This window comes from Rhipicephalus microplus, chromosome 10 (assembly GCF_043290135.1).
Source record: "Rhipicephalus microplus isolate Deutch F79 chromosome 10, USDA_Rmic, whole genome shotgun sequence".
In the NCBI taxonomy this organism is placed as follows: domain Eukaryota; kingdom Metazoa; phylum Arthropoda; class Arachnida; order Ixodida; family Ixodidae; genus Rhipicephalus; species Rhipicephalus microplus.
The window spans coordinates 42286132-42298449 of record NC_134709.1 but is presented as its reverse complement, the minus strand read 5'-3'; the positions used below and the strand labels follow the sequence as shown (position 1 = coordinate 42298449).

General features: G+C 45.2%; 1 protein-coding gene across 6 annotated transcripts in view; it reads right to left on the bottom strand.

Moving 5' to 3' along the window:
• The window catches only part of LOC119180818 (uncharacterized), a 92099-nt gene that overhangs the window by 8640 nt on the left and 71141 nt on the right, over window positions 1-12318 (bottom strand). For 4 of the 6 annotated variants that reach the window (XM_075875556.1, XM_037431958.2, XM_075875554.1 and 1 more), the window contains exons 3-8: window positions 8602-8685; window positions 7772-7813; window positions 4291-4499; window positions 2602-3976; window positions 1555-1707; window positions 63-185 (exon numbers count right to left, since the gene is read on the bottom strand). In XM_075875556.1, the coding sequence (XP_075731671.1) occupies window positions 63-185; window positions 1555-1707; window positions 2602-3976; window positions 4291-4499; window positions 7772-7813; window positions 8602-8685 (1986 nt within the window). The remainder of the gene's footprint in view (window positions 1-62; window positions 186-1554; window positions 1708-2601; window positions 3977-4290; window positions 4500-7771; window positions 7814-8601; window positions 8686-12318) is intronic. The other 2 variants (XM_075875555.1, XM_075875553.1) reach the window with 1 other exon arrangement.

Here is a 12318-nt window from a genome sequence, read left to right as displayed (position 1 = left end):
CAATTTTCTCTGTACGAGCCTTATAAGAACAGATTTCCAGATTGATATGCGGGCTGTCTTACCAAGTCCTGTAACGCAGAGAGGCACTCCCAGAATCCTTGCAGAACCTGGGTGTACGCGAGACTTTGATGGAAGGTCCAGCCGTCGAGCCAGGTCTTGGTGCCCACAGACGCATCGTGGTATCGCTGAAATGCGAACGCGACACTTGAAGGTTAAAAGAAGGCTTGTGAGAATACTCGAATGCTTCGAATTTAACTTATTGAAAATTTTGTATAATTCCCAATTAAAGTATAGGTGTATATATTAGTCTGCATGAAACTGCCTGTAAAGGCGACTTTACCACATTGTAGGGGTTTTAAGTCGTGAAAGCACCTATCCAGAGAAAATCAGCTGTGCGAACACGCGAGCCAAACATTATAGCGCAGCATGCGCCTGCAAATCACAATAAATTCTCAAGGTCGGCTAAAAATTGCTCTCTTCTCTCTGGAAATAATGCCACAAGCTCAAAAATCACTCGTCACAGCCATTGCATCACCGATGGCGCGCTTGGTCGTAACTGGGGCTGCCATTTGTCCACGCATACATGTGCGATCGCATTGAGAAGCGACATACTGGAAAAAAAAAAAATGTGGTCAAGGTCACGAGGTGCATGTGACGTATATTCTTTCCCCGTGCCATCACTCCCTGCTTCCTGCTTAACTTCAGTGCTTTCATCATGACGAGAAGAGAATTCAATTGCAGCATGCGACAAATCTTTGCAACTCCGCTCGTGCTGGACGGATTCCAAAATTTTTTGTGGCCCTCCGCGGCAATAAGCTTATTTAGTGAATCCATTACGTGGCTTCTTGAATATGTGTTGCAGGGCCCTTTTAAGTGAGCATTTAACCCTCTCACATTGATTAACCATTTTTTAAAGCTTAAAAGGTTGTTATGACGGCTTATATGCTGCTGCTAGTATAATAAATTTTGAACTGTTAAGTATTTTACAGGTTATCACTTGCATCCTACCAAAAGTCAAATCCTGCTAGTACTAAAAGTGGTTTCAACTTCATTTGAACAAAGCAAACAAACAAAAAAAGGGCATTTACATTGAGGCCTTATTTCAATTTAAAAAATATTTGCAGGTTAGTTAGGTCATGATAAATATGCCCATTTTTCTTTTTACGCCATGTATACTATTCAAATTTGATAAAAAATTATTCGACCAAAATCACTATTTGTTCGAACCTAAAATTCAACATTCGCACAAGCCTAGTTAAAAGCAGAGGCATTTTACTTTGCGAAACCTCAGTGGTTGGAAGCAAACAATTTATCTTAGTATCTCAGTAATCAAGGTGCAGCACTGCTGAGCTGAAGACACGGGTTAAATTCACATTCTTGGCAGAGCAAAAAAAAAAAAGAGAGCAAGTTTGCGAGAAAGTGTGTTTTCTGCCAGTAATCTCAACTCGACATGAACTGCCACAATATTAGCTTCTAAGGACGCTGCCACCTGTGGCAGTTTTATCTGGGGAACTACTACATTGGTACTAAAGAAGAGTGCACAACCGTTCATACCTGGTAGACACCATTGGCACCTCTGTGTCCACTGAGAATGGATCCTCCAGATGCCAAAACTTGGAAGCCAGCTGCACGAATGGCGGCGTAGCAGTCATTTTTGATCCGCCGTAGCGACCTCACTTCCAGTCCTGACAGTACAGCTGCAAGGGTCTGAACAGAAGGGGGGTGGTAAAATGGCGGTGCGGAAATTGAAAAGTGATTTAGTAGAACGTATCACAACAAATGAGACTTACTTCCAGGCAACTGCGATTGGCAAACTTCAAGCCAGCCATAACAGGAGTCGCTTTCATATATACCACACTGATCAAGCATCGTCTCGGGGATGTTGAAACGGTCCGTCCTAAATGTCCCTTAAAGGGGAACTCCAGCGTTTTAAAGGGGAACTCCAGCACAGCTTGATTTCACGTCAGATGACATCGCCAACTTTCTTTTCGCACGTCAAAAGAGGCACATGAGCTATATTTACACCCTGGCCAGCTGTGGCGGAGTGTAGCGGATCTCGTCAAGTCATCCAGTCCCCACCATGGATGATGGAGCTCTCTGTTTTGGTTTCTGTATTGACTTTTTGTTTATTGCTTAATTAAAATTATTGATGAGTGCCTGGGCAAAATGCTCTTGCATGACTGTCAACACAATTCCAAAACAGCATTATCTCGGTATGGTCGGGAATGGACCAGAGTTCCCTTCTAAATGTAGAAGTCAGAGAGGCAGCTATGCAGCTTGACATCCTCGGTACTGTGATCAAATTACAAATTTTTCGCTTCTTAAAAAAGCCGATGAAAGTCTCGGAGAAAGAGAGGAAGTTGGAGAGAAAGAGAAGTTATGTTTGGAAATGATGAGTTGGCAAAAACTCTGAGGAGATCCTATGACCATCAGAAGGAGCACTTTATCGGTATTTTAAAAGCAGCCTTAATTACCAACCAAAGGACATCGAAGTTGGTTGAGATGAGGCTGTCAAAATACCTGCTACTAAACACTACAAGGCATTTCTTCTAAATCAAACATACAGCGACAATACAAAGAGTGATCTGAAGTGAAACATACTTTTTCCATTCCGTCACCAGGCTGTTGCTTCCTCTTTCGGCGTAGCCCAAAGATGTAGTCAGCCAGTGACACTTTGTCTTCAACACAAACTGGCGATTCGGCAGATTCAAAGCTGGAGCCCTCGTTGTCCCTTTCCACATCCATCAGGTCATTGCCATTGGTGTCCATAGAAGCGTCCCTATCACTGCTCGCTGCAAGTGAAGCAAAATCCGACACACTGCTTGGGCTGATAGTGCTCTCCTCAGGAACAGTGGTCATCTTGTGCACTGAAGAAGACTCCCGCATCACCCATGTCGGAGCGTCGCAGTTCTGTTCCGACTCGGGCAAGCTTTGGTCCAACGGCAGTGTCTGGCTCCGCGCGAGGTTACGCTTCCACGATTCAGATTCTGCGTAGAGAATGCGCTGAATCTCCTCGCGGAGTGTGCCCTTGCTGTGAATGCTGCCGCTGCTGTGGCGACGCACGACGCCAAGCACGCTCGGGCGGGGTGCACCGCCACCATCCTCGCTCTCAGACCACTCGCTGAACGTGCCAAAGTCCGTGGAGTCTGACTCGTGCTGCAGCTCCACCGGTTGCTTTGGCAGTGAAAGCGAGTCCCACTCCAAGCTGGGCCCAGATGAATTTCTGACCAGCCTCTCGCTGTCCGACTCTAGAGAATTTCCAAAGTCGCTGCCGCTGTCTGTACGGATCTCCACGTCGCGAGTGCTGGCACGGCGGCTGGAAAATTCGTCGCCGTTTTTCTTTCCGGCATCGCCCAGCACAACGTCGTAGTTTGCTGGGAGTTTCTGGAACACGCGGAGGCTGACCAAATCTGCATCGAGGTCAAGCAGCTCTTGCTTCGTGTCGTGGAGGATGGTCTCTATCTTGTCGATGGTCTCAAACGCCTCACAGGGAACCTCCAGCGGCGCCTGCGCCTTTTCAAAGATACTCAAGTCGGACGCTTCGCTGTCCACAGAAAGCTGGTGAGAGTGTGAATTGCGGAGCCTTAGCAGCGCGGAGTCTGAGACCATGCCACTCATGGAGAAGTCATCGGTGTCCTCTCCCTGGGTGTCGGCGCGAGATGAGATGAGCTCTTCCGTGCGCCGGTTGCGTTCGCTTAGCGAGCCGATGCTGAAGTTGGCGAAAAGGGAGACTGTGTCATTTGCCCATGGCGTTGCTGCCTCGCCACCACCTTCATAGGAAAGCGAATCTAGTAGACCCTCAGGCTCTTGGGAGATGGAATCATCAGACAGCGGCGCTCGGTCGTCTACGTTGTTGTTGTTGTTCTTGACGGATGCCGAGATGTCTCCGGACCCGCTGCCTGCCTTAGAGCTCGGGTTCGCCTTCGGATTGTGGTCTGTCTGCCGTGTGCCGGGACTTCCTGCTGACTTTGCTTTCCTGAAATAAGTAGCAATGTGAGCATGTTCAGAGTTAGATCTACAAGGTAAATAAAAATGTGACGATTGCTAACAAATAGAGCAATACAGGACTATTTTGGTTGATGTTATGGTCAATAGAGGCAACACTAAGTTTCTGTCATTCAATCCCACTTTCACTAAGCTTTAAAAGGTGATTGCATACGATTTTTGCATTATACTAGGATCGCACCATCTCGTGCATCATAGAAAAATGTGTCGGAGGAAACAGTCGTCTTAGCGTCAAATGTGTTTACGATGTTCAAGTAAAGAACAGTGCTATGCAACAACACTCACTTGTTGCGATGACGCACGCTGCCGCCCTTCTGGTTGTTTTTAGCAATGTTGAGTGGTGTCGAAGCCTTGGGCTGTGCACATCCCTGAAAGCGCACGTCCCCCGACTGGCTATCGAAGCGCACCGGCTCGTAAGGGTTGCTCGACGTTACCCCCATGTCCCAAATGTCGTCGTCACTCAGGAAGCCACCACCGCAGCTTGAGCTGGCATCCTGCGTGTCAGGAGAAGGTCAACGACATTTAGTTTCATTAAACGTCAGATGTGCAACACAGCTGTATGCTCTGGACACATGGATGCACATACTTTAGTCACAGTCTACGCATTCATTCCGGCACAAATTTTATGCAGGAAGCAGAAAAAAAAAAAAGATGGCAATATTACAGTGATGCAAAAAAAAAAACGTCATGCAAGCACATCTTCAAACATCACTGCGTCATTGAGAGTGTGAAAATTACACAAGTATAATTGTCCAGCACAAAAACAATGACATTTCTCTAACCGTTGAAGTGTATGACTAAAATGTGCAAATGTGGGTGCACAAGACATCCGTCAGGAGCTTTGAAGTAAAAAGTAGTACAGTTAAGCCCCTTTATAAGAGGCATGCTCCGAACAGCAATTCTTGGCTTTTATACAAAGTGTCTCTTATAAGAAGGGTAACTCGTACGCATTTTCTTATCAAACCATATTTACTGAAGGCACACTAGTGTCTCTTATAAAGGGGTTTGACTGTAGTCCAACTTTAGTTTGTTTCAAAATTTAAGAGCATGCGGCCGATGCAAGAAAGTGTAGTTGCAAGCTCAACTCATTGCCGATGAATGCACTCGCTCTTACACTCAAACATCAATATAACAAAGTTGCATCTTACAAGAAAATAAGTTTTTTATATCCAAAAATTCCTCACAATGGGTTTTCCTAACAGTGTACTTATTGCAAGACTATGTTCCATTTACTTTGTTATAGCATATAATTCGTTATGTCAGTCTTCGTTATATCGAGACTTGAGTGTATTTGTATGCTGCTAGTATGTTCTAGAAAGCTGTCGCAGATATAAAAGTGTGTTGTTCACTTCATTCCTACAGGACTGTTTGAACGTTGCCTCTATGCATCCTGCATAAAATTATTATTATGGGTATTTATAGTTTTTTATGCCTCAGAATAACTTCACTAAGATTGCTTATGCACCTGCAGCAGGCCTTAACCTACACCTAAAAGTCGTTTAGCTTGAGCGTAGGATGAATTGCAAGTGCCTGGTGGATATTGTGGTATATACTCTTTTCACACCAACTCTGCAAGTCATGTGGTATATTTTCCAAGTATATTACAAGTATATTTCACACTAGACAGGGTTGAGACATCCGTGCTTGTTTGGCCCGAGTTGCGTCACATTGATGCATAATGTGTTAATTCTCCGCTGTAATGTCATACGCCTTTGATTGCTGTATCACTAACCGGCGTTTACTGTCATCAGAAATCAGTGCCCATGCGAACGCGACTGCTCGCTTCGATCCGAACTTCCGCTTGCTGTTTGCCCAGTACGCTAGCAGCAACATATAAATGATGAAACGACCCATAGCTTCGTGCCATCTCACACTGAGGACAATTCATCAGATACATTGTTTTTTGCAAGATAAGCTGTTTGTTTGGCCACGCCTGCTAAGTCTAATGCACAGAAAATTTGATAATGCTTCTTAGAATTAAGACAATACAGTCATGCATTCGATGCCATCGAAGCCTTAGCACATTAATACAAATACAAGTGTCAGTTTGTAATTTACGGGTTACACAGCGCACAATGAAGATTTGGTAAATTCAAAACATAGGGCACCAGCTTGAATGGGTGCATCCGTTTTTTTTTTTTTTTATTCCAGCTATACCTTCTGTTCACTATACGCGCCCTACACATGCGAAAAGACGCCAAGGAGATGCAGAGCAGACGCCGCGACGTGGATGAATACATGTAGAGGAGCTAATCACCTTTGCTACCGGCTAAGAGACCCTGCACTGTAGCCTTCACAGTGCTGAAAGGAACTTCAGAGAAGTAGTACAGTCAACATGACCTTATATCCTAATTCCATGCAAAAAAAGACCAACTCTGCTTAAAACACAAATGGCGCAGTATTGCGGTGATCACGTAATAGCATCGTAAAATAGTATAGTATGATAACATTTCTTCATCTTTGATAAGCTTGGAACAAAGTGCAAGTTTCACATAATCATCTGCAACTCTTCTCGCTGCAGAGGCAAAACCATTATGTGTCCAGTGCTAGCGATTTTAGAAACACAAGTGCTTTATTTACCTTAATACAAAAGTTCAGAAGTCATTAAATATTATTGGACTAACCAAAATTGGCAGTAATCTTGCCCAGGTTACGTGTGTACAGATACATTTTTTGTACTTCCCTATCGCAGCCACAAAACTTCTATGTTTTACATGCCCCAAAAGGAGAATACATTGTAAAACATACCGTAGTGGCAATCTATCGAAAATAATCCCAAGACTGCACGGGCCACACAGCGCAGTCACAGCAAAAGCGGGTAGAGCTGCTTTTCTAAAGCTCTGTAGACTCTTGCAACTAATTATAAGTACATATAAAAGGTACCCACTGCTATCATAATTCTCATGAAGTAAGCAAGCACCCACTAAGTGTTTTCTGCAGAGAACTGTGATATCCGGTGCAGATCTGTAAGGCAGTATGTGCGCTTTTTGCTGTGTCTGCAATGGGTTGGAACTATTCAACAACTGCACATGCAATTCGCATTATTTTAATGCCCAATATTTATGTCACTCTTCTACAACACTTTATTACATGCGTGAAGACAAATCCTTGCCCGACATGACACCTGTATACGGAATTTTCGCAAAGGAATTTCAAGCTGCAGCTTGGTGCTGTGGTAGGATATTCAACTGCTTTCGTATGCAGGCAAAGTGTTCAGAAGGTCCGAATTCCAATCCATCCTCTTGAAATATTTTTCTCATTTCCTCTTTCCCAACTGCGTGAGATTTGGCTGAGCAGTTTTCTGACCAAGCGGTTATGGACACCGGTGGCTGTCTGTGAACAATTGAAGCCCGATTCGTCTGCTGTGATCTAGCAACAGCTTGCGCTGTAAAATTCGGACTGCCTGGGTTTCTTCAACGCGCACCTAAATCTAAGCATCCCGACGTTTTTTCATACCATACTTATGGATCTGCAACCGCCATGGCTGGAAATCAACCCGAAGCCTTAGATAACCCCTAGGACGCCACTGTAGATTAAAAAAATATCTGTGGGCAAAAAATCCTGGTCTGTCATTCCGAAGTAACACTTGCATACTCGAATGACTACCAAGGGGAAAAAAGTGGACAAGCATAAAAAAAAAGTAAAATTTTCTAAAATGTTTAGTAAATGCCATGCATGCAGAAGGAGAGAAGTTAGTGGTGCACAAGCTTCCCAAGTCATGACGTGCTGAGAATAGTGCATAAACACAAAATATAAAAAAACGTACACATTTGTTTTCAGCTTGGGCATGCTCAGTCACGGGCTGGGGCTGAAAGGGCAAAGCAGCAACACATTGCAAAGGCAGTTGATTGTATCAGTGAATTATTGACTCTTCGGTGAATGCATCAATGAATTGATCAGTTTACTTTGGCATTGGTGTCTGCGCCTCCGGAACAAAATTTTTGCTTATAAGCATTTTTTTAGTGCACCTTGCTTCCTGCAGACAACTACACATGTTCAACAACAACACTATGTCTATAAATATGAAACAGCTACAGATATCGACAAGGTGGTACTGGTACCTGGAACATGTAACGCTACATCAACCGACATTATCTTGGTGCCGCAAAATTTGCAAAAAAATGCAATGAGAAAGTACTTTCAAGTGAAACCTACACATAAAGTTGAAAAATACAAAAAGAAGCATAGATAAAAAATATTATGCTGCACATTTACAGATCCTTCTCAAAGGTAACACGTCTGAAAGGGGAGAACTCTCGACAAATATTTTCACTTTGAGTCGGATGAGTTCTGTGGTGAAACACAGGTTGCTGTGCAACTGCAATGCAGTCCCGTTGTCTGTAATGCAGCAACTATTCTCTCATTGGTTAGACAGCTAAGCGCAACACAGACTCTAGTAGCCAGCTGAAGCACTTTTCAAGAAACAGTACGAAAAGCCATTCCAAGCCTCACCAGAAAGCCAGAGCGACTAAAGCACACACTACTGGTGCGTAATGGCAGAGCAGGCATGTGGGTTACACAAGGGCAAGGTAACAAACTGCAGCAAGATGCACTTAGAGCGCATAAAGGATTGCCTAATTCCACAGCTTCACTCACAATGTCACCAAAAGATGCCTGGCTCGTGTCAGGTAGCGATGCCTCGCTGATCTCGGACTCATTGTCGCTCTCTAAGTAGCACTCCTGCAAGCAGACACGATATTCCTAGCACCAGATGCATGCATAAAAAGATGAATGCTTTCTCACAATACTACATATAATTAAAGGGACAGTAAAGGGAATGTTCAACAGAACAGTGTGGGTAAATCACACTTCTGTATATAAAAAATATTTTTGCCATAGAATGGTATGATAAGCCATCATTAGTACCATGGAGGTGTCGAAAATATCTTGCAATACCTTGAGTAAACCAGCAACATGTATTAAATATAATTTTTGTAAACTCTGAGACATTTCCGCATGACCTGGAGAATACAATCTAATCATCTGCAGAAACAACCTCAGTTTCTCAAACTTTTCGTTTCAACTAACATTATTTTCTCTTCACTAAATGTGAAGCTTTGTGTGACTTGACCAAAAAAACTCCAAAGTTTAATACTGGTGCTTTGAAGCAACGGCCAGACAGAATTCTCTTGCGATCTAGATATCTGTTTGGGCAGTCTATGGGATTCTTAATGCTTAACACCAGCCATTTGCTAATCTCATGCATACAACAACCTTTTCTCTCTGATCAAGATCCACATAGCAACCGTACCTCTTGCATCACTGCATTTTTTATAGATATCATGCCAAAAAAACTGGTGGTATTCCAGTTTTTTTTATTCAAACGAACAGTATGGACTAAAACTTTCCCCTGCGAAGCCTTGCTCAATCTTATAACCACTTTGCATTGAAATGCTCGTTGACGAGAGAAAGGCAAAGGCGGTGAGTCGTGAACACGTGCAGTTAGTGGGCAGAAACTAGGTAAAAGAAACAGCATCAAATAATGGCAAGGATATGAAAAGAAGTAATGAAGCTGTAATTAGTAGCGATTACCACAACACACTAAAAAAAGAGTGATCAAACCATGCAGTTTGGTATGTCTTTGGGGAAAGCACTCGCAGGAGCAGGCTTACACCGAACAGGTTTTAAAAAAAATTCTGGAGTGGATTTAGCAGCAGATGTAAACACAGGATTTGCCTGGAGATGGCCTCGGAAACATCGGCTTCTTGTGCGACACTCAATCCGCCATAGTGCTTTTGTGCCCGCTAATGCAAATGCTTGCCGAAATAGCGATTGAGAAACTGCTGCTCCCGGCATAAGTAAAATATCTCTGCAAATGCTGGTAATTTTATCTCCACTAAAATTTGCAAACCATGAACACCAAGACACTTATTGAGCAATCTTTGTCCACGAAAATTGCCAATACAGTCAAACCTCTTTAATACGTACCCGCTTAATATGTAACTGCGGTTTATACGTAGTAGCGAGGAATCCCCCGCCCTATCTCCATTGAACCCCATGTATTGGCTGACCGCTTAAGCCGTAGTCGCTTGTGGTGTTATGTACGGTTAGTACGTACTATTTTCGTTCTCTTTATCCATGCACAGGCCGAAAATCGGCAAAATTTCGTGCGCACAGACGGTCGATACACTCCATGTGGCGATCGGACAACAACCACCAGCGATAGTGACGTCACAACATGGCCACGATGACGTATTTTTTGCGCGTACGTCTGTTGCCGATCCCATTGTGCAAGAGCATGGCCTTCAAGATCGGTTTTTGGTAACCTAGGAATTCTCGATTGCTGGTCCCGGTAGGGGGTGCAAATTCGCTGTCGCTTTCAATCCAAGCCAAGTACGTATTCTCAACGGCTCCACAGCGTCGAGCCAGGCTGAGCTCGTTTCTTTATTCGGTCGTTAGTCCTCACTTTCCCGCAGTGTTGGTCGTGGCGGCGGTGTGGTGGTGTTGCGTTACTTACGTTCTTGTGCGGCGTGTTGTGTTTTTTTTTTTTTTTGTTGTTTTTTTTATTCTTGTGTTGTGCGCGAGTGGTGCGATTAAATTCGCACACTAAAACTTCTTACTATGCCGAAGTACCACGTCTTGAGCGTAAAGGAAAAACTTGAAATCATTCGCACTATTGAAAATGGGGCCAAGAAATCTGCGGTAGCCCGCGATAAGAACTTGCCGCTGACTACTGTATGCGGAATTTGGAACGCTCGCGAAAAGTTGACGGGAGGCACAGACAGCGATTTGAAGAGGTGCCGCATGAGAGACTCAGCTTATCCCGAAGTGGAAAAGGCCCTGCTTCTCTGGCTGAAGAAGGCGCGGAGCATGAACCTGCCGGTTAGCGGACCCCTTCTGACCGAAAAAGCCCTAACTTTCGCAGATCAGCTGAACTGCCCCGGTTTTGCCTGCAGCAACGGCTGGTTGTCGCGGTTTAAAGCCCGCTACGGCATCGTGGGGAAGGTTGTTTGTGGTGAGGCTGCTGCAGCAGACAAAGAAGGCGCTGTTGAATGGCAGGACACCGTTTTGCAGGAAGCCTTGACAGCCTACGATGCCGCCGACATTTTTAATTTTGATGAGTCGGCACTTTTTTATTGCCTTCTTCCAAATAGGACATTGGCATTTAAAAATGAGACGTGCACCGGCGGGAAACACGCCAAAAATCGCATATCGGTCGCTTTTGGCGTAAATATGACCGGTAGTGAGAAGCTGCCACTGATGGTCATTGGCAAGTATGGAAACCCGCGGTGCTTCAAAGGCGCTCGGCTGCCATCCGGTGTTGTTTACAAGCACAACAAAAAAGCCTGGATGACAGCCCAGCTGTTCGAGGAGTACGTGCGCCAGCTGGACCGCCGTTTTGCTGCCAAGAAAAGGAGCATTTTGATAGTGCTTGACAATGCGTCGGCGCATGTCGATGTGGGTAACCTGTCGGCTATTAAGCTGTTGTTTTTGCCGCCCAACACGACAGCGCTCGCCCAGCCCCTCGATCAGGGCATCATCCGCTCTGTCAAACAGATTTACCGCAAAAATCTTTTGCGGCGGATGTTGATCGCCATGGAGAGTGCCAAAACGTACAGTATAGACCTCCTGGGTGCTATACACCTGCTTGCACACTCATGGATGCAGGTGCAGCCTGCAACGATACGGAACTGTTTCGCGCGAGCACAATTCAAGATGCCAGAAGAAGGCAACGACGAGAACATGGAGGATAACGAGGATGGTGAGGACACCGAAGACTGCGAGAGCCTCCTTGTTGAGGTGCTCGAGCGGCAAGGAGAGGGAGTCGACAAGTTCAACTTCGGCACTTTCCGAGATGTGGACGGAGACGTCCTTACATCCCCGGACTTTTCCGACAGCGACATTGTTGCCGCCATCGCACCTCGTCCCGATTCAAGCGAAAGTGAGGAGGAGGGCGATGTCGAAGTGGACGACGGCCCCTCGTTATCCGAAGCTGCGCGTGCTGTGACTGTGATGCGAGCCTTCGCCGAGAAGCGTGGCCTAATGGACCGGCTGGCTCGCGGCCTCACCGACTTCGAAGATGCCGTCGTCGAGGCAAGGCCACCACGGCGGCAAGTGAAGATCACAGATTTTTTTGCTGCCTGTCCATAAATAAAGCTGGCGTGCCGGCGTGTGTGCGCGCGCGTGTTTGTGAGGATTGTGGCCTTCTTTTCTGACCGGTAAGTAGCCGCTAAACTGGCACTGACGGTTAATTCGTACATCGCTTAATGCGTACCAAAACGTCATTCCCGGCCAACTACGGTCTAACGAGGTTTCACTGTATTGACTTTGCACAGTATGCGAGAACAGTTGCTTTTTTTTGCTGTGAGATAA